Raw genomic sequence first — 21,999 nt, forward strand, 5'->3', positions numbered from 1 at the left:
TATGACAGAAAGAATCTCTGCCATCCATTACAGGGGGCTATGGTTGCCATAACTCACGGCACGCCCCTCCGCTCGCGAGAACGGTCGGGTGCCGGGCACAGGCCTTTCAAACCATTATTTGTATATATTTACATACACACTTATTACACAAGACCGCTTTGGACTTGACAATTTATTGTTTTGACACAACTAGGACAATCCCACACACGTTTTATGAAATCATCGAAGCATTGCAAACACGTGTGATGAACGGAAGGCAGGCAAAATTACACTTTGTATTCATATTTTGCAATCATTCCGTGAACGAATGAGTTTTACACTTCCTTGATTGCATCACGGAATATACTATAATAGTACAAGTACAGAAGGCTCACTCCTTTGATGTTCACAAAGTGCCGCCATCTTAAATTTTTACCTACATTAACAAACGGACCGCACGCGACCAGCCGACATTGAATTTTATTGCGCCGCGCGAAGGTCGTCACAACTGAATGGGCCGCGAACTCGCGGCCGCCGACATGTACTTATAGCGCGGCTATAGAATCGCGGAGTGAACCGCCCCTGATTGCATACAATAAGCGCGTGCTTAAAAAAATTCGTGCTAAAATATTAGATTGTACAAGGGCATAAAGTGACCCATTTTTACCCGAGGCAATTATTTGGTCTGAGCGAAGCAAAATAGTAGACGAGGGTAAAAATTGACGTTTATGCCCTAAGCCCTTGTTGTACTTATATTCTGCTTTTGACTTCGATTGCGAGGAAAACAATTATATTTTTCACGGCAATATTTGCACATACAATTTTTATTTTGTAGTCCATTTGATGGTACTGGCAAGACCAAGTAGAAACATTGCTAACTTTTAGACCGTAGTGCGCTTTCACAATATCCGATCCGATATCGGATGTCGGAAGAATTTCCATGGCAAAAATCAAAGATGGCGGCTTCAATGTATTGGATATCGGTTCTACAGCACTTTTTATGTTGTGTGGAAGACAGTTCGGTGTTGCTAAGTTCGTGTCCGACATAAGTAATATAATTATAAGTAGATTAACTTTTACTTAAAGTTGAAATTTTAAAACGAAATCAAAATGGAACTAGATCCATCAAAAGGTTTAAATAACTAATTTTAGTTCAGATTGCGAAGAAATCAAATATCAAACAGCAGCTTCAAATATTACGCCAATTTAATGGTAAAACGAAGGAATATTTTCATATTGAAAGAAGTAAGTGGTTAAGCAGGATTGCTCCGCCTGGCCAATTTCTCAAGATTCAGGCTAAAAGGAAAGGAATATTAGACTTTATTCAATAAATCCCTTGACTTAGTTAACGGAGAGAAAATTGTACAAAAGGCTAGTGAGAAGTTGTGACAACTGTTTCAGGTTTCTAGTTAGCGAACACCATCAAAAGAAAAAAAAAATTGTGTAAGAAAAAATCTGGGATCCACTTGATAGACTAAGAGCCCAGAGCCACCTCCTCTTCCGCCGCCGCTTCCTCATTTTCTCAAGGATGAAACTTTGGGATAATGAACTCTTCATTACGAGTATCCTAAAGATTCATGTCTCTGTCGCGCCAACATGCAAGAGCGATAGAGATAGATATCTACGAGCGTTTCGTTTCGTGAGCGTTTGTGCCATTCGCCTACGCACCCTGTCCAGAAACTCAACATAGTCATACATGTGACTTATGAAGCAAGCGAGTGGTTCGAAAAGTGTAGTCTTGTGCGTAGTAAAACACAAAATTTTTCACCACACCAACACGAATAAAACGTCAAAATCAAATCCATCAATATTTTATATATTTACGACTTTAAATCATCATTTATAGTTAAAATCTAACATCCAGCTGAAATTTGTATGAAATTACTTTGCACTCTTGTGGATAATGTGCAATTTTGCTCGTATACCTAATCAAGCTACCAACATCAACAGCGCTAGTATCGCGTTTGAGTAGCGTCCTCAAGGAGGAAAGCGAGCCCGCAAACGCCCCGTACACACCTGGAGGAGCGTAGAGAACGAGCTGCGGGAGTTCGGACTGAGTTGGAACGAGGCCAAGGCGGTGGCTCAAGATAGAAAGGCGTGGAAGGATCTCGTGGAGGCCCTATGCATCTATGGGGTGCACTAGGACAATCAACAACAACAACCTTTTGAAATCAGCCTTTACCAGTTACCATTTTGAAGCCAAAATTATTTTACCAGTTGGTATGGCGAACTTTAGTTTACGGTTGTGACATCAAATATAAACACTGACCTTCTCTCCTGGGCCTTCTTGTGGCTCTCCGTCGGCCCCTCTGCAGGTAGATCCCGGCGAAGACCAGAACGTTTAGAGCCAGGAGGAAGCAGCCGGCGCCCACGGTCACACCGAGCGCCACTGTGTAGCTGTGAACAAAAAAAAGTCAATAGTACATATTTTTAAATTAAAGGAAAAATGGAAAAATTCACACCTCCGATATAATGTTGTAAATTTAATTAAGATAATTAAGTTAATTATTAAGTATAATTTAGCTCTTAGTGTATTTTAATTTAATTAATTTAATGTATTCTAATTTTAATTTTAATAATATAATTATGATCCTATGTTGGTCGCAAAATAAATAAATGAAATGAAATGAAATAATTATACGGATCCACTATACTGATTCTAACTTGTCTCGTTTAGAAGACGTATCCCGATCGACCTAACATAAACTGTTTGGATTCTTTTATTAGGTTCAAACACAAGGCCAATTGAAACATACATGTCTAAGCCTAATAAAACGCTCCAAGACGTATTTTCTCGTGCCATTTTGAAACCTAATTATAAACCCTTAATCGAATTACCACAGTTAATCCTTCGCTTAGGCCAATATAAAGCTGCTTACGACAAATTGTTTTTACTTGTGATTCTAAATAAATAGGTATTTAAAGTGATAAAATAGGTTTTAATAATGGTAATATAAAAAATAACTCAATAACGTTTTTCCAATAACCCCTTAATCGCCTGGTTCCAGATCTGTGACAGACGATTTTAAAAAGTAATTAACAAATTAAAAGTATCAAATTTTTGACAACGGCGTTCCAGGTACTGATCGTCTTTATTGAGTTAGGATTTTAGTTTTAATATCATGTCGTATAGAGGTTTTTGTAAATTATTTAGATACTCGACCCTTATGGAATGTGTGTACCAATATTATGACATAAAGAAATAAAAATATATACTTAAAATAAATACGTCCTCAGTTCCACTATAAATGTAATAAGAGTAGGTAGATGATAAGTATGATAACAATCTTATTGTTTCGAAGTGAATTACATACTGTGATTTATAAAAATTATAAACCATACGGTTACTAACGCAAAACTTATGTATTAAAACAAAACATAGCATTATGAATGGGAACTGAAATAGACATTAAACTCCTAGTTTCAGAATAATAGTAAAACTAAAATCGTTTCCTATCATTAAAACTTTATTAATGATCCTATAAAGCAAAGAACAACAACCGAAAGCATACGTAATATTAAACAATTCATATCAATTTCAACCCAAAACGACTAAGCGCGATTGTTTTGATGCCAATTACTCAGTACCTACAAACATTTATGTATGTTTATGGTACTTTTCAAGCCAAAAGAAGCTTTTGACTTACACACTTAAATCCACATTTACGTTTTTAATTGTACAATATAAGTACGTACCTACATTGTGTAATATGTAGGTAATTATTTATTAAAACTTTATTGCACATTAAAATCACAACTGACACACGCCTCTAGGGTATATTCATATTCATATTCATTTATTCATAAAATTAACAATTTTACATGTCAAAGTTAAAGTATATATACTTTATTTGAATAATTTCTACATTTCCGAGAAATTTTCGAACTCTGATAATTATATCAACATGTTATGGAAACTAGATTTGCAGCGTAAAACTTAGGTACATGATGTGGACATGTACTTTAATAATGTAATACAATAAAATAAACCTAAAACTAGGAAAATATCACGCAGTAAATCCTGAATGATTAAAATATTTTTCACCACACCAACTGGCAAAGAGAGCCATTGTCAGTAAAGGGAGTGATGATTTTCCCGAGAACAATCACCAAAAATATTTTTTATTGTAGGTAAATTTTATGTTTTTCCTACTCAGAATCACGAGCCCTCATTGAAAAAGATCCTCGGAAATGGATCGTAACATGTCGAGCGTTATTTCGACTTGATTAAAAACGTGAGTAACCCGCTTAATAATGTTGTAATAAATAAAGTCATAACTGGTGTCGATTGAAAACACTCCCAGCGTGCGTAGCCGAATGACACAAACGCTCACGAAACGAGACGCTCGTAGATATCTATCTCTATTGGGTATTGACGCGACAGAGCCAGACTACCTTTCGCGGCGTTTCGTTTTCGTTTCGCGTCGTAGAAATCCCATTCGTCTACGGGGCCAGTTTTAATTTATCGCCACTTGCGCACTAATTCAAACCCGTCTTAAAGGTGTAAGCGACCCTTTCCTACCTCTAATTAACATCCCTGATAAATTCTAATAAACAGCTAAATAACAAAGTATAATTATAACCTTATCTTTCTAAGTACATAATCGGATGACCCTACGTAACCAGGTTATCGTTGAGACTAAGTAATGTGGACCTTTGTCGGAAATCGTATACTACTCGTATAATGCGGTATTTGCCGTATTTTTCCGTAACTGCTATATTAGGTATATATAATTCTTAGTATGTTTAGGGTTCCGCCATACGATGAACCATGAAATGTAAAAAAAATTTCATATGATTTCGCCTGTTTCTTCTTTCTTCTTCGAAACAAGCCAGTCATATTATATGAAATTTTCTAAGTAAACTAGATGAATAAAATTGCACATGCACAATGAAGGCCGCATATCTGACTGCATATTATTTGTGGATACACAAGAGCGAATGACAATTTTTTTCCAGCCGTCAATTGACGTACCGTAGTGATGCAAGTGAGAGTACGTACATAATATTATGTAGGTACATAATAATAATAATTAATCTGAGTCCTTTATGGTTCTGCCTAGCTCTGAATCCCCTCAGCACCCTGCTGAAGGATTCTGGGCTAGGTTGCCGGCTTCGGAGAGAGGGTGAAGTCATCTCTCACCTTCTGTACACGGACGAACACCCAAGACCTGATGGTGCTACTGAAAACCACAGAAGTTTTCAGTACCGCCATCAGAATGGAGTTTGGTGTCGATAAGTGTGCGGTTATGCATGTACAGCGGGGGGAGGTTGTAAATTCAGAAAATTTACAACTTTCTGAGACGATGTCGTTCAGATCTATCTCTGAATCAGTACCTTGGTATGTCACAGTCGTTGGGTATTGAGGATGTTGGCATTAGACGGTCGGTGAAGGAGCGCTTTTTCAGTCGGCTGACAAAAGTCCTTAACAGTCTTTTGTCAGGAGGCAACAAAGTGCGCGCCTTTAACGCCTGGGTAATGCCTCTACTCACATACTCCTTTGGCATACTAAGGTGGACACAGACCGAGCTGGACGCCCTGGATCGGAGGGTCCGGTCACTGCTTACCACACACCGTATGTTACACCCGCGCTCGTCTGTTATGAGATTGTACATCCCACGGAAGTGCGGAGGTCGAGGCTTCCTAAACGCCAAAAATCTCCACAACCGTGAGGTGTACAATCTCAGGAATTACTTCCTTAACAACGAGTGTGGGATGCATCGTGATGTGGTGGCAGTGGACGGAAACCTCACGCCGCTCTCCTTGGCGAAAGAGAACTGGCGCAAACCTGTGGTACTAAGTACTGCGGACCGCAAGGCGGTATGGGAGAGCAAGCAGCTACACGGGCGGTTCTACAAGGCCCTCACGGGACCCGATGTAGACCTGCTCGCATCGGTGAACTGGTTACGATTCGGGGACCTCTTCGGAGAAACTGAGGGTTTTGCCTGTGCAATTGCGGACGAAGTTATGATGACGAACAACTACCGGAAATATATCCTGAAGGACGGCACGGTCGACATTTGTCGGGCATGCCGCCGTCCCGGAGAATCACTCAGGCATATCATTTCCGGTTGTTCTCATCTTGCTAACGGTGAGTACTTGTACAGGCATAATCTCGTAGCCCGGATCATTCACCAGCAGCTTGCTCTTCAATACGGCCTTGTGGACCGCGAAGTACCGTACTACAAGTACTTACCTGCGCCAGTTCTTGAAAATGGCCGTGCCACGCTCTATTGGGATCGATCTATTATCACTGACAGGACTATTGTAGCCAATAAGCCTGACATTGTGATAATAGATCGACCGCAACGCCGGGCCGTGCTCGTTGACATCACCATCCCCCATGATGAGAATCTCGTGAAAGCCGAGAAGGACAAGTCCAGTAAGTACCTAGACTTGGCTCACGAGATAACCACCATGTGGGATGTTGATTCAACGATCATTGTCCCGATAGTCGTTTCAGCGAACGGTCTCATAGCGAAGAGTCTCGACCAACATCTTAAGAGACTCTCGCTCGATGGTTGGATCAAGGGCCAGATGCAGAAGGCGGTGATTTTGGACACAGCGCGGATAGTCCGACGGTTCCTCTCTCTGCAGCCCTAACCACCGGCAGCTTGGGCCCTGCCCCGCTGCTGGCGGCACCCTAGGTTAGGTTTTTTATAATGTGTTTATATGTTTTATATTGTTTTGTAAGTGTTTTATTTTATTTTACTTTTATAGTCATATTGTAAAAAACCTAATCTAAGAAAAGAAATAAATAAAGGATATAATTAATCTGTACTGTATATCGCGAGTTCGCGGCCTAATCAGGCCCCGTAGCCGAATGGCATTTCTCCGACGCCAAACGAAAGCGATACGCCGCTGGCTCTGTCGCGCCAATACGCAAGCGCGATAGAGATAGATATCTACTAGCGCTTCGTTTCGTGAGCGTTTCGTGAGCGATTGTGCCATTCGGCTAGCCACCCTGGGGTGGCGCGCGTTCTCACGGAACGCACGTTCGCACTTTTGTTATTTTACGTAGCCAATTTTTTTTTAAGGTTCATATGCGATGTCCGCGTGTGGAATGGCTAACAATGCTAAGTTAAATATGTACCATAGGACATTCTTACACAGATCTACTATTGATGAAGTCCCACGGAAAAGTTCAATAAGGCTTGTGATGTTGGAACTTAAACCAAAATACTGTATATATACCTAGAAAGTACCCAAGACTTAAATATAATAATATAAAATTTTATCTGAGTAATTATTTATTTATTTATTTATTCTTTATTGCACATAAAAAAATAAGTACAAATGGTGGACATAATGCCTTAAGGCATTCTCTACCAGTCAACCACTGGGTTAAAAAGAAACATTTGATACGTGCAGGCATCGTGACAGAAAACAATAATCAGATATCACTTAGTTCGTTTTAATCCATAGGCAACCCTATCATCCGACGCTGCGCACGTGCGGCTGGTTTCTTTGTAAACATTTTTAGGCATTCAAAAAGGCGGCATTTCGTGAACATCAAAGCAGTGGGCCTTCTGTACTTGTACTATTATATATTCTGTGTCCTTAGTAAATTACCTCCTGTAAGTTACCGGTAATCAGAACTGCCTTCCCAGAAGAAGGTTTTAAGTTCGCAACAGCTTTGCCGAGCAAAGCCTTACAAAATACCCCTTCTAATACTCTTGAAGGTAATACTGCCAAGGGTACCTTTTAATAATCACTTATCGTTAAATTCAACAGGTAAAATAAAGCCAAACCTTTGCCTATTAAAAATGTCATTAGCGCGATATAGAAAATGGTCACTCTCAGCATAGCGCCATCTATGATTGCATTTAGTAAACATTTTTGCATAAAAGAACTCTACAAAAGTAAAGATGCGAAACGACGGGACCCCTTGATGCTGTCTCATTATAGTTTCTGCTAAGAGGAAAAAATTGGCTAATTACGCGTACAAAACAAAGTTTCCTAACCTAACCAGATGTGACCTTTGCCATCAGTGACCCTCGGTAACCAGATTAGTGCTATACCGCTAATGTACGGAACCTTTGTCCGCAATCGTCTGTAATGCACCATTCCTTTCCCTATCTGCGGGGCTCTGATAGTGGTAATGGATGGGCGGGGGGCATAGTCAAAATATTTCAGTATGACAGTCAACTATACTCTGTACTTTTAGGTAAGGTACAGCGGGGCAATTCTCGACTTAATTATGGGACCAATGGAGAAACCGCAATTTTTTTTTCTGTTTCATACATTTTGATTGAGTTGATGCCGCTCATGTCTATGGAACAGCCAATTTTTTTCGCGGTTTCAGCATTGGGGCCATAATAAAAGTTGTTTAAATGACCTCAAAAGTTACTATGCAAATGGATAGTATGTATTTAAATATTTAACGTCTTTAGTACCTATTTACTTATAAAGTCATTCTGTATTTCCTATCACAGGTAAGTAACAATATCAATACAAAATGTGACACATTCGGTCCCTATACAAATACGAGTAGATTCATTTATTTCTTCTATCTAAATATACAAATACAAGTAGATTCATTTATTTCTTCTATCTAAATATACAAATACAAGTAGATTCATTTATTTATTCTATCTAATTATACAAATACAAATAGATTCATTTATTTCTTCTATCTAAATATACAAATACAAGTAGATTCATTTATTTCTTCTTCTAGCTGTATGGCATTTCTACGACGCAAAATGAAAACGAAACGCCGTGAAAAGTAGTCTGGTTCTGTTGCGCCAATACGCAAGAGCGATAGAGATAGATATAGCTATGAAAGAAGTATAGTGAGCGTTTCATGAGCGTTTGTGTATTCGGCAACGCACACAGATGAGCGGTACACGTCTATGTCAGTACATATTGTGACACGCTGGTCCCCTACACCACAGTATAATAAAGAGTACTATCGTACAGTATGGCCACTCCCGCTCCCCGCTGAAAGTGTCGCCCACCCCCTCTCGGTTACCTCACAGTTACCGCCTGTCAAAAACGCGGACAGTCGACCGATACTCACTCATACAAGCATAGTACGCGTTCACCTACATGAGCTTAGACTGTGTGCTAGGAACGTGCCTCTTTCATATCTTTGATCGCCAGTGTCCGAGGTGTGCCTACATAAATAGTTGAACTTATTTTTTCTAAATATAGTGCTGTGGTTGTTACGTACTGATCTCTTCCCACTATGTCGGCTTCCGAATGAATTAACCGGAGTTTGCAGTAACGGAATTAACGGATGAATAATGAGTGTTATTTCTCCAACAACGTTGTTTTGATGCTTTTTATCTTCCATCTGCGTGAGAAATGAGTCTGAACGTAGGGTTTTAAATTTGTCGCTCAAGGGAGATATGACGCGATTTATATTGTTCATTATGTAGATCAGCCTTTTGAATATTCAGATAGCTTACAGATTCGGGAAACATCGCGGTAGGGACGAATCAGAAAATAAGGCAGGTAAGGTTTCCTGCCTCGCACAGTTTAGGGTTTCACCAAACATCTCGACGTAACTAACATAAATAACATACTAACGAGCAATTTTTCGTAAAGAATTGGCGAAAGCCGATTCCTCGTCGAAATGTTTAGGGAGACTCTAAACTGTGAAATTAACTGAATTTCCGGACCGTTACGACACTTACGACCGACTTTCAAATCTTAAAAAAGATACGTATTCCCGTTTTTATATATTATGTAATGCACTTTAGTAACGCAAATTAATATAAAGGTACGGTACATTGTGGCAAAAAGCATGAATGCTTTGAAAATTCTTCCAAGGCGACCTATTTCAACACCATTTGAGACTGTGTTTCCGCATGAGTACAATCCAGGTCTCTTTAAAGCAAGAGTATAGGTATCTCATAGGTAAGCGTGCTCCACCGTAGACCGCATCATCGCTTACCATCAGGTGTGATCGTGGTCAAACGTCTACCTATTTATACAAAAATAAAACCTTTAAACCTTGACACTTTACCAGCGTGATAAAACACTTTTTTGCGCAGGCCAAGGCAGAAAGAGGCCCTCGCAAAAATCTGATAAAATACCTCTGGACTCTCATAGACCTTATATTTAGTGAAAACTTTACCAGGGTGACAAAAACACCTGTGATTCTTTTGATGTACTCATAAATCTAGCTAGGCGAGGACAGAGAGAAAGCACAGACCCTGCAAACTTTGTTGAAAAGCGTCTAGACTGTATCGCGTCTCTGGTTGTTAGACCAGTGGCCTCAAAAAATATAACTATGTTAAAAAAAGTTGACACTGACCTATAATAATGTGTGTCCATAGTCGTTAAAGAGTCTTCTTTCGGCGTCGGTTGTGGTGAAGGCAGAGAGAGCGCCGGCCTCGGCGAAGGCGAGGGTTCACATTCGGCCTCTGAAGTCTCTTCGGCTTCCGTGCTGTCTTCGTCGTCGAGGGCCGCTGTTGTGTAGAGCTCGGGGAAGATTTCACCTGTGGAAATAATAGATTGTTGTAGTTACTAATTATTTTGATAGGTATGTAAGGTACAGCGGCTGAATTTCGACAGGGCAAATGCAACTGATCCATTTTTCCATGTTTTACAATAATTGCATTATTTAATCAGAGTGCCCACTGATTATAAAATGGCATGCGTGTTCAGTGGATACATGTGGAACTTAACTTAATAGTATAATAATGGAAAAAATGGATCAGTTACAATTGCTCCCCAGTCAGGGTTAGCCCCGCGTGGCCTCGCTGTACCTTACTTTAACATGAATCTGAATATAATTATAGATAAATTCCCGAGATAACCTAAAGCAAATTTTGCGTAATGGCAAAATGAGTAAAACGCATAAAAATACAGAAGTACCAGGTGTCTGATAAGGTATCCATCGACATTGTAAATAATTATACTCACTAACTTGTAAGTTTTCGATTTAGGGCCCAAATCTCTCATAGATAACGTTGACGACTTTTTGTAATTATTCATTTGTATTAAAAAAGAGTCCTAAGTAACGAAACCAATAATGATTCGTTGTTATTATTATTTTACAACCTTCATTTTTGGTTCGTTTGTTCTGTTCACATTGCTTCCTTATCGCTAAGTTTTGTACAATTGCTTACAATTGTTTCTGTGACGACAGTGACTCTCAATTCCCTAATCTCTAATGTGAGCTCACTCCATTCTGAGACAAAACTTTGGATTTTCAAACTCCACATCACTAGCCTGTTATCGCAATGGCGTCACCCTCAATGCGGGCAAATGCTTTTTAGGCCAATTCAAACTTAAATTGTGGCAACTAAATGATCTTAATGATGACGCAGGATTTCTGCGCATTTTTCCGTACAAGTTGTCCCATTCGCTGACAGTACGTCGACAGCCGAACCAACTGCAGCCGAAAAGACATACCCGCGTATATGTATTTTCAGTGACAGTACCTTTACAGGCGTAGCACTGTCAGCGAAAGGGTTATCTCGATCGCAATACACAAGTTTCCATTTTCTAAACCATTCGCTACGCTCGGAATGTAATATTGGAATATTTCGCTTTCTCGGGTATCAATATTGGCACGTGTGGACAAATAACTATTGTGATATGCTACATCAATAGCAAAGCTGATGTAGCCTTTATCAATTCTTAAGTTTTGTTATAAATTCGTGTTATACAAACGCAGTCTTATGTCCGGGTGGATGATATTAACTGTCCGTCCGTTCTCAAATGGCGCCATAATGAGCGCAGAACAAACAAAGCGCCGCGCCATTGTGGACGCACGGTAATGGCGCTAGCTTTTGTTTCGCGATATTTGCCCAAAGTTCCCGATACCTATCTAGGTGGCTGTGAGGTGCTCTGAGGTTAAGAAGATTCTGGGCATGTGATTCAATTCAAACTTAATATTAATTGGTTACATCTAAAAAATTAAGATAATTATATAATTAGTTTTATGGGATTTTTGCGCATTCTTCCTACATTGTGTCCTTCCTGCAATGACGAAGATTAATTTTTTGATATAATTTTCAATCAATCAATCATTTTTATTTGTTAAACATAGGTACAGTACATAGGTGTTTTTATGTTACAATGTAAATTTGAATTGAACTGAGCCTCGATTAGTTAGTAATTTCGTGCGATAATACTGCTGTGGTAAAGCAGGTTCAGTCTACATTATATCCGTTCTTAAGCGATTTTATAGATTCGTGGTTAATACAAACGCTGCAGTCTTATGGTAAGATCGCTTACCCGATTTTATTGGGACCAGTGTCTTATGAAGGATGAATGATGTTAATTATCCGTCCGTTCTCAAATGGCGCCATAATGAGCGCAGAATAAACAAAGCGCCACGCCATTGTGGATGCGCCATAACAACAAATTGCAGGGCAACAAATTGTTATAACGATACTGCGTGCGTGCGCGGGAAGGCGTTGGACAGCTGAGCTGACAGTGAAAACCTTAAGTGCATGGTCGTAGAAAAAGTATTATATGCAACGGTGTTTAACTAAGTCAAAAATACTCGTGGCGTCTTAATAACAATTTTAGGCTTCACCTCAAATTGTTATCCACGCCACTCGTCTTTTTGACCTCATTTAAACGCCTGTTGCACAAAATACTATTTCATATATTGTTCCCATTGAAAACGTTCCTCTTGTCTTTATACCTCTCGAACTTAACCTCATTAACAGCATAACCCCACAGCACCTTATCTACGTAACTTCTTTGTTGACGTCCAGCAATTTCGCCGCTAAGTGTGCCACGGCACAATAGCGCGCCATTCTGTGCGCGAGCATTGTTGCCAGACTTCCGCTGGATTAATTCATACGTCTCGAGCTCATTTACTTCAGTGCTACCCTTTTATAAATCGCGATTTGCACCTAATAAAGTCTTTCATAATTGTTCGTGCTGGTGCTCCTCGAAAATATTTAGCACTTACTCATAAGGCACGCCTTTTCCTTGTGTCTCATACTGATAGGTATTTTATAATTAATTTTTAGTATAACTTTGTAATCATATGGATTGCGATTCTAACCTAACCTAACCTAATTAAAATACCTAACTTTTCCATTCGTAACCTAACCAAATTTAATTAAAACCTACTCTTAGTTAACCTAAGTAGTCTAGACTTACCTTTATGAAACCTAACTGAGGTTCACCTACTTTTACTTTTATTTCTATAAATGTAGGTATTTATGAAATGTACGTGTTTTTTACATATATTTCAATGTTTTGTATCTGAATAAACCTCGGTAATTTTGTGAAGTTGCGTTTTTGCTTAATTGCTTTATTTATTGTACCTTCTTTGAATAATTTACTTACCTATGTCTATTATTATTTTTTATGACTTGTGTATTGTTTAAGAGAATGCATACTTTCAATAAACTTGTTACGACGTGAGAAATTGAGAACCGGTTAAAACATGTTTAAGGCTAATTCTATGTGAATTGTATTATATGCTATTGAGTGTTCCTTACATCCTGGCTCGCTAACATACACGGCCGCGCACACGTTTATCTTATTTATTGCCGCTCCTCCGAGCTGCATCCCTCGGCTCTGGCCACAGACTAGCCTACGTTCCGCGCGCCATGTATGCCCGAGACAGGTATAGGACCTCTGTGGTGTGCGTATTACGGGATGTTTGAGACCAGTACTTAACTGTCCAAACCCGTACATACACTACATCCCTCCTTCCTTATAGATTTAGAAACCTCTTTCAAGATTATAAAAATAAGAACAACTGTACCATTAAGACTTTATTAAAAATCTTCAACTTCAGTTACAACATAACTAACAACGTAAACCCAGCAACTTAATAGTCTACAACTAGGTTAATCTGCCACTCCCCGTCTACTCTCTTGAGATGTACAACGTTCCTTCTATACCTCTGACCTGTTTCGTCGTTTACGACTTCCACATCTCCTCCATTCACTTTTTCCACCGTAAGTGTTGTAGCTCCGAAAGGTGTGCTTAACTTGTTCTCCTTAGTTATATTCTTCATAACGACTTTATCGCCTTCTACCAATGTACATTCTTTTGCTTTTCTTTTTTCATCGGTGTACTCCTTTCCTTTCTCTTTTAATTCCTTGTCCTTGTCCCTAACCTCCATATCTACATCTTTATTTTCTAAATTGAAATCTCCTTTTCGACTCAGGTCGCTTACCATAGGGATTTTATCTCGAAATTGTCGTCTAAAGAATAGTTCTGCGGGTGTTTTTCCTGTCACTGAATGTGGTGTACTGTTATACATTCCTATGTATTCGATTAAGGCCAATTTCCAATCTTTTTTTCTACTTGGCTTATCCTTAACCTCTTCAAAATGTCTTTATTCTGTCTCTCGACTTCTCCGTTCATTTGCGGCCAGTACGGGATCGTTGAGTGTAATGTAATCCCTCTTTCTTTGCAGAAAGATTTGAAATGATCCGATATAAATTGACGCCCATTGTCCGCCGTGATGGTCGCCGGGTCACCCAAGCGACTGAAAATTTCTAATAGGTGTTTTGTCATTTCCGTACTGTCTATTTTCCGGCAGATTTTAACTTCTTTATACCTGCTAAAATAATCAATTATCACAAAGATATGATCTCCGCTGGGTAATGGGCCAAGCAAATCTATGGCCACGTCTTTCCATGCTTCATCAGGCAATTCGCGTCGCTTTAGCGGATTAGGCGGATTGGGAGCCGATACTAATGTGCATCCTGCACAAGATTTAACTAGCTTCTCGGCTTCTCTATCGTACTTAGGCCACCAAACTTTCGCTCTCAACCGGGCCTTCATGGCGACTATTCCTGGATGACCTTCATGAGCAGCTGTGAGGATTATCTTCCGAAGATCTTTTGGAATAACTATTCGTGTTCCTCTCAGGAGAATCTCTTCATAAAAGCATAGCTCAGTCTGAAACAGTTTATATATTTTTACCTCCTCATCCCAGTTATTGTGGTACAGTCCAGCCTTGACTTTTTGTATTTCTGGGTCTTTTTCAGAGTAGTATGCCACTTCATTTAACGAAATAGCCCTTGGCCTTATGTACTCCACTATCTGCTGTATGTGGTGTTCTATGGGCTCGCCGCTAGATAGATTGTTGTCATTCAGTCTAGACAATGGATCAGCAATATTGTTTTTTCCTGGTCGGTATATAACTTTAAATTTGTAAGATTGAAGTCGCAGGATCCATCTTTCTATTCTTGCACAGGGTTTTGACTTAGGTCCAAAAATAACTTCTAATGGTTTGTGGTCTGTTATCAAGTCGAACTGTTTACCATATAAAAATATATGGAAATGTTCTATCGCCCATACCAATGCAAGTGCCTCCTTCTCAGTCTGGCAGTACCTTCTTTCACAGTCAGTCAGTGTTCTACTGCCAAAGGCAATGATTCGGGGTTCATTATCATGTATTTGGACCAGAACTGCCCCAAGACCTACAGGACTCGCATCGGCAATCACAACAGTCTTCTTACTGACATCATAGTAGCCTAATGTAGGTATGTTGCTGATTGCTTCTTTCAGTGCTTGAAATGCAGACTGTTGTTTACATCCCCAATCATTTTGCAAAACTGTATTTTTTCCAGGCCTGTTCCGTAGAAGTAATTTCATAGGCTCCGTCAACGTTGAAAGGTTTGGTATCCACCTGCCTACATAGTTCACCAAACCCATGAAGCTTTGTAATTCACCAACGGTTTTGGGTGATCTAAATTGTTGAATTGCCGATAAATACTTTTGCAACGGTCTTACCCCTCTGCTGACAATTCATGTCCAAGAAAGTGAACTTTAGTGACTCCAATTATGCATTTTTCTTCTTTCAGTACTACATTGTTTTCCTTTAAGACGTTTGTAACTTGTTGAAGCCTTGTGTCATGCTCTTCTTTGTCTCTTCCATAAACTAGTATGTCGTCCATAAAATTTATAACCCCTTCACAACCAAGTAATAGTTTCTCTATGGTTTTTTGAAAAATCTCTGGGGCACATGTAATTCCAAACATTAAGCGTTTGTACCTGTACATGCCTAGACTGGTGATGAATGTTGTTATATGTCTGGAATCTGGGTGAAGCTCTAATTGATGAAAAGCATCTCTGATGTCTAACTTGCTGAAGTACTTGGCATCACGCACTTGTGGTAGTAACTTATCCATGGTAGGCAAGGGATGATTTTCTCTCATTATGGCTGCATTTGCCCTCCTCATGTCTACACATAAGCGAAGTTCTCCGTTTTCCTTTAAAATTGGCACAATTGGAGATACCCATTTTGATGAGCCCGATACTTCTTCTATAATATCCCTTTTAATTAAATCCTGTAACTTCTCTTCCACTTTCTTTTCTAATGGTATTGGAATTCTTCTGAGTGGCTGTGATACTGGTTGGATAGTCTCATCTATGGGTATATGTATCAATACATTTTTTATTTTGGGAAATGTTTCTTCTTGTATCTGGTTGATGTCTAAACCTAATTTGAGGACACCCAACTGTTTTGCTGTATCTCTACCTAATAGGTTTCTTGTGCCCTCAGTAATGACATAAAAAGTGGCATCTTGAGTTTGACTTCCAACTTTTATATTTGCTTTAAAAGTGCCTTGTAGGGATAGCGCAGTTGTACTTCCATAAGGTACAAATGTCTTGTGTAAATCCTTATTTTGGTCATATATCACGACATTATTTCGTATCATTTCTGTCCAAGTTTCTTTGCCAATCAAGTTCCATTTGGATCCCGAATCAATCAACATGCTTATATTGAATCCTCCAACTTCACAATCAATAGTGTCATCGCTATCAATGTTGAATACATACTGCACTTCTTCTATTTGTGAGGTCATTTGGTTAACACCTTGGTGAGGTTCTCTATTACTCTTGAATTTCTTATTGCTGGAATTCCTATCCTCAGCAAGCTTTCTTTTCCGACACATTTGCTGGAAGTGGCCAATGCGCTTACACTTAAAACATTCTTTATCAATTGCCGGGCATTTCAGATGAGAGCGGCTTCCGCATCGTTGACAAGGTTCTTTAAATTTTTTCACATAATTACTATTTTGCTTTGTACTTATTTTATTAACTTCTTCCTTATTTGTAGATTTTTCTGCAAAATCTTCTAACTGTCTGTTAACTGCTTCTAATGAATTTGCCTCATAGATAATTTTCTCTAATGTCATATCATCTCCTGCACGCAATATCTTTTTCCTCAATTCACTTGAAGACCCTTTTTCTATAATCTGGTCGATAATGTGCTCATCTTTATTATGAAATTGGCATTTATCAGCTTGTTGACGTAACCTTACGAGAAATTTTTCAAACTTTTCATTTATTTCTTGTTTTACTTGCCTAAATAAGTGACGTTCATACACTTTACTCTGTTTAGGTGAAAAGTAGGAATCCAGTTTTGACAATGCAATTTGAAACACATCTTTTCTAGGTACGCCATCTTCAGTTTCTGGATCTGGGATGTTGTAGAATATTTCTTGTAACTCCTGTCCCCCAAAATGAAGAAGACTAGCTCTCTTCTTTTCATTTTTTTCTATGCCTGCTGCATCAATATATATAAGAAGTGCCCTCTTCCAACGCTCCCAACGTGCTCCCAAGGAAGTTGGTTCTCCTCCACATTCAAATTTGTCCAATGTCAGTGCCATGGCCCCTGAACGTGCCATTGTAACTGCCTAAAAGAACAAATTACACTAATTAGTACTTTTCTAACTCTCAATTCTCCTGAGCCTACCTATTTGTAGTAACAAATATTAAGCACTAATGAACATATTTTGTTTTCAGTTGTAAAATTACTTAAGAGGTCTAATCATAAGTTTCTGACAATACCAGAGCGCAAACATAGCAGAGCCCCCAAGGACAATCTTGTCACGACTTAACCAGTATTTTTATTGTATGACTAACGTCGCCGGATGATCAAGGCAAAGTCCCCGCAAAGACAATCCATAACACCACTCGGCCGACGAAATCTAGATCCATCCAAAGATATTTAAAAAAAGATCCAAAGATGTTGCTCAGTGGTCAAGGCAGAGTCCCCGCAAAGACAATCCATAACACCACTTGGCCGACGAAGTCTAGGTCCATCCAAAGATGTTGCTCAGTGGTCACGGCAGAGTCCCCGCAAAGACAATCCATACCACATAAGCCGACAATGTACTTTACATTTCGCAAACAATGCCAATGCGTGATCAATGGAGAGTCCCCGCAAAGACAATATTGTCACGACTTATCCGACACAGTCATTATTTTCTCGGAACGAAACCCATGTTTTAGGATAATGTCCGTATCCCAACATTGCATGATTTCCTTTCAGTTCAACGACTTACCCGAGCGTTAATCCGTCAATTCTATATTCGTGCTGAATCCACCGAAGTTTTTTGCTTAAATTTTGTAGTAATAACAATTATTCTCCCCTGAAAAGGCTGAAAAGCTAAGAGTAAATATGTTATGTTAGTGACTTTTCGTTTAATTTTCTTTTTTGATAGATTCCACAGATGCAACATGTCTGTTCTCGCGCCAAATTACGGTTGGCCATACTGTTTTCGTACGATACTTCAAATTTGCCAACGTAACGATAACATCACTTATATATGAAGAAATCCAATACAGCAGTTGGTAGACCTGTATTTGATATCAACATATAAAAAAGAATAACAGGTTAATAAAATGCTTGAATGAAGTTTACACAAAAGTAAAATTTAAATTTTTCCTTGCAAAATTACGTTCATCAAGTCATTCCAACTCGACTTGAATTTAATTAATATATTTTAAGACCGATCTACTGACGTTACACGACTTTCTTCTTTATCTTATCATCTTTCAAAATTTAATATGGCGCCTGAGCGTATATGTTCGAACTACTTGTTATCATAGAATCAAATTATTACTCACGTTGATTTTACTCGTCGCCAATGTATTATATGCTATTGAGTGTTCCTTACATCCTGGCTCGCTAACATACACGGCCGCGCACACGTTTATCTTATTTATTGCCGCTCCTCCGAGCTGCATCCCTCGGCTCTGGCCACAGACTAGCCTACGTTCCGCGCGCCATGTATGCCCGAGACAGGTATAGGACCTCTGTGGTGTGCGTATTACGGGATGTTTGAGACCAGTACTTAACTGTCCAAACCCGTACATACACTACATGAATAAAAATGTCTTTTGTGCATTTTTAAAGATAATATATATTTATTGTTTCCGCTTATTTGAATAATTCGGATTTTGGGTAAAGAGATCCTTCGACGAACATGTCAAGGCATGATACTTTCTATTCATATTTAACAAAGAGCATTAACTGGTGTAAACATGTTTTAGACTAACGCACCGGTAATTCTTGTGACTTGAATTTATTATTGTAACAACTTAGTTGCTTTATTATAGATGTTTATTGTATTGTAAAATGACAAAAAGTTTATTGTTTGCGTTCAGGTATAAGATGAACTGGTTGAAACAAGATTTATGGTACGTTCCCCTGCTCTCTACCATATTACGAGTATAAAAGCCAAAGAGAGTCGAGGCTGAATAAGTATTCCTGTAGAGGCAGCCTTCTGTACCAGAGCTCCTTGTATCTAGTGTGGTATATAGAGAAGTGGAGTGTGCGTTCAAAAGTGAAGTGTTTATAGACAGATCCAACAATGGACGTGAGTATGTTTTTCTTTTTAAATTACTGTAACCCATATTGCCTTTTTATAATATTGTTTCGTCTAGTGTTCTTTGTATTTAATTAATAGAATTGTTAATAGTGTTTAAAATATTGTCTTTCATTGTTTCAGTTCTCTGAAAATACTTTCAAGAACTATTACTACCCGGAAAATCAGGGTGATTCAACCGATGAGGAAGGTACAGCTGGTTTCAAAGTTAAGCAAGCCCTCGCAAAGAAACGTCCTGGAAATAATATTGACAGCTTCTTTGAACGACCTAAAAAGCAGTGTAAAACCTTGAAACGGTCTTCGAATGTAAGCAAAAGTTCGCCAGAAGGCGTGGCTAATTTATCATCTGGACAAGATGATGGGGCGTATTCATCTCACTTAATTAAAATAGAGATATATGATATGCAAACAATCAAAAACATCCCATCCACGGAACACTGGAAGCACGCGGACGTCAGACTGAAGTATTTTGCGTTGGAAGACGACTTGGAATTACAAAATACGCGAAATATTGTATATAATATTACAAAACAATTAGCTTCTAAGGACACATGTGTAAAATATTTTATAGATAATAAGAAACAGTGATAAATATAATTTTTAACGATAGCAGTAGGATAGTGTTAAAGTGTTTCACATTTCTTATCTTTCCTTTTTATGATTTAAGTAAATTTCCTTGTAAGATATTCTTTTGCATTGTTTCACATTCCAAACAAAATAAATAAGAAATAAAATGGTGTCAAATGTCTGTAGTTTTATAAAGGTTACTATGTGAGAATTCAAAATAAAAATCATTATTACCAGTACACGTATTTTTATTTATTTCACAAAAAAGGTCTTAAACATGTTTCGTAATACTAGATCATTACATAAAGAATTATCAGAAAACAAGTTAAGCATATGTTTCATAGATTTTCCATGAAACTTAAAATACAAATAAACTAAACAATATTCACCACAAACAGAAGTGAAATGGTTTTGAAGTGATTTATTATTGTAAAACCACCGTCTCGTATTTCTATCTAGAAATGACTTATGATAACCGGAAGGTTTCCTGCCAAAGGAGTCAAAATATTCACCTACACCATTTACATCAATGTGTATAGCAACCCAATGGGAACCCGGTTTTGAATCAGGGTCCAAATTACTGACAATAAAGGTAGGTAGATTAACCCGAATAGGTATTTTGTTGGCAGCAAAAACATTTGAATTAAACAATGGGTTTAGTTTCCTCATACAAAATTGAATTTCTTTAGTATCCATAGTTAAGTAACATATACAAATTATTGATGATCATGCAAACAATGGTGAATTCCAAATAAAATAAATTAAAGAGAACGGGGTATTTATATGTTTCTTAACTATTGTAATCTACAGATACATCACGATTTTTATTTATTTCAATTATATTATCAAATTCTGCATACACAATACAATTAATGGTACTAGTTAGAGCGGAATCAAAACGTACTTCTATCCGAACGCTACCATGTCTAACAAGATTCCAGTGTGAAGTTGAATTAGCAGATAAATCAGGAGTTAAATCAAAACACAATAAACAATAACCTTGACCAAAATCTGTTCTGCTTATTCCATTACCCTCGTTATGGAAATGAATACCAGTTCCAGAAAATAGAGTGTGATATGCTGCTGCTATTGTACCAGAACTAAATGAAGGTTGTAATGTTTTAGAAGGAACTTCATGACCATCTACGAACAAACTAAATGAATTCATATTATAATGTTGAAAATTAAACGGATTTAATGCTAAATTACCATTAAAACCTGAATTTGATACAAATCCAATAATACATCTTTTAGGAATTTGTCCGACTAGGGTTGCCAACTTTTTTTTAGGGAAATATAGTATTTTAGAAAATTCCATCTAAAAAATATAGTACACCGAAATAAAATATAGTACGGTACACATAATCGATAACCAAGTCGTAGAGATCGTTCTTTCTGTCCACTGTAAGGGGCTCTATTCGGTTTGCATCGATTTTTGACAAGTTTTGTGTTGCATTGGTTCTCTTATTTAAGTATCGCCGAAAGTTGTATGGCCGAATATCACTTTCCAACTTACGTTTCGCGCAATTTTATTCCGCCGAATGTTCATTTCCCAACTTATTGTTTTATTTGCCAAGCTCACATTTACCAACTCAACATTTGGCCTTTTTAAAAAAAGCAAACTTTCATGTTGTCGAATGTTTTACTTAGCGTAATACATATATAACTAGTTGTTTATTGTATGTAATGTACCAAATGTTTTATCGAACACCAACAATATATATGGCGTATTTCGAAAAATATGCAATATTGAGTCTAAATTTATTGACAGGTATGCAATTTTTACTTACGTACCTATTAATATTCTTTTAGTTTCAATAGTTACCTACTTACTTTTTTACAAGACCCATATTTAAAAAAATACCCATATTATAAGTACTTATATTTTTTA

At 38.1% G+C, this 21,999-nt stretch overlaps 1 protein-coding gene across 1 annotated transcript in view; it reads right to left on the reverse strand.

Annotated features, from left to right (window-relative positions):
• The window catches only part of LOC125226802 (neuroligin-1-like), a 434,243-nt gene that overhangs the window by 15,376 nt on the left and 396,868 nt on the right, over positions 1 to 21,999 (reverse strand). The window contains 2 exon segments of the mRNA XM_048130906.1: positions 2,249 to 2,376; positions 10,244 to 10,427. Of these exon segments, the coding sequence (XP_047986863.1) occupies positions 2,249 to 2,376; positions 10,244 to 10,427 (312 nt within the window).

The sequence above is a fragment of the Leguminivora glycinivorella genome, chromosome 6 (genome assembly GCF_023078275.1).
Source record: "Leguminivora glycinivorella isolate SPB_JAAS2020 chromosome 6, LegGlyc_1.1, whole genome shotgun sequence".
Lineage (NCBI taxonomy): Eukaryota > Metazoa > Arthropoda > Insecta > Lepidoptera > Tortricidae > Leguminivora > Leguminivora glycinivorella.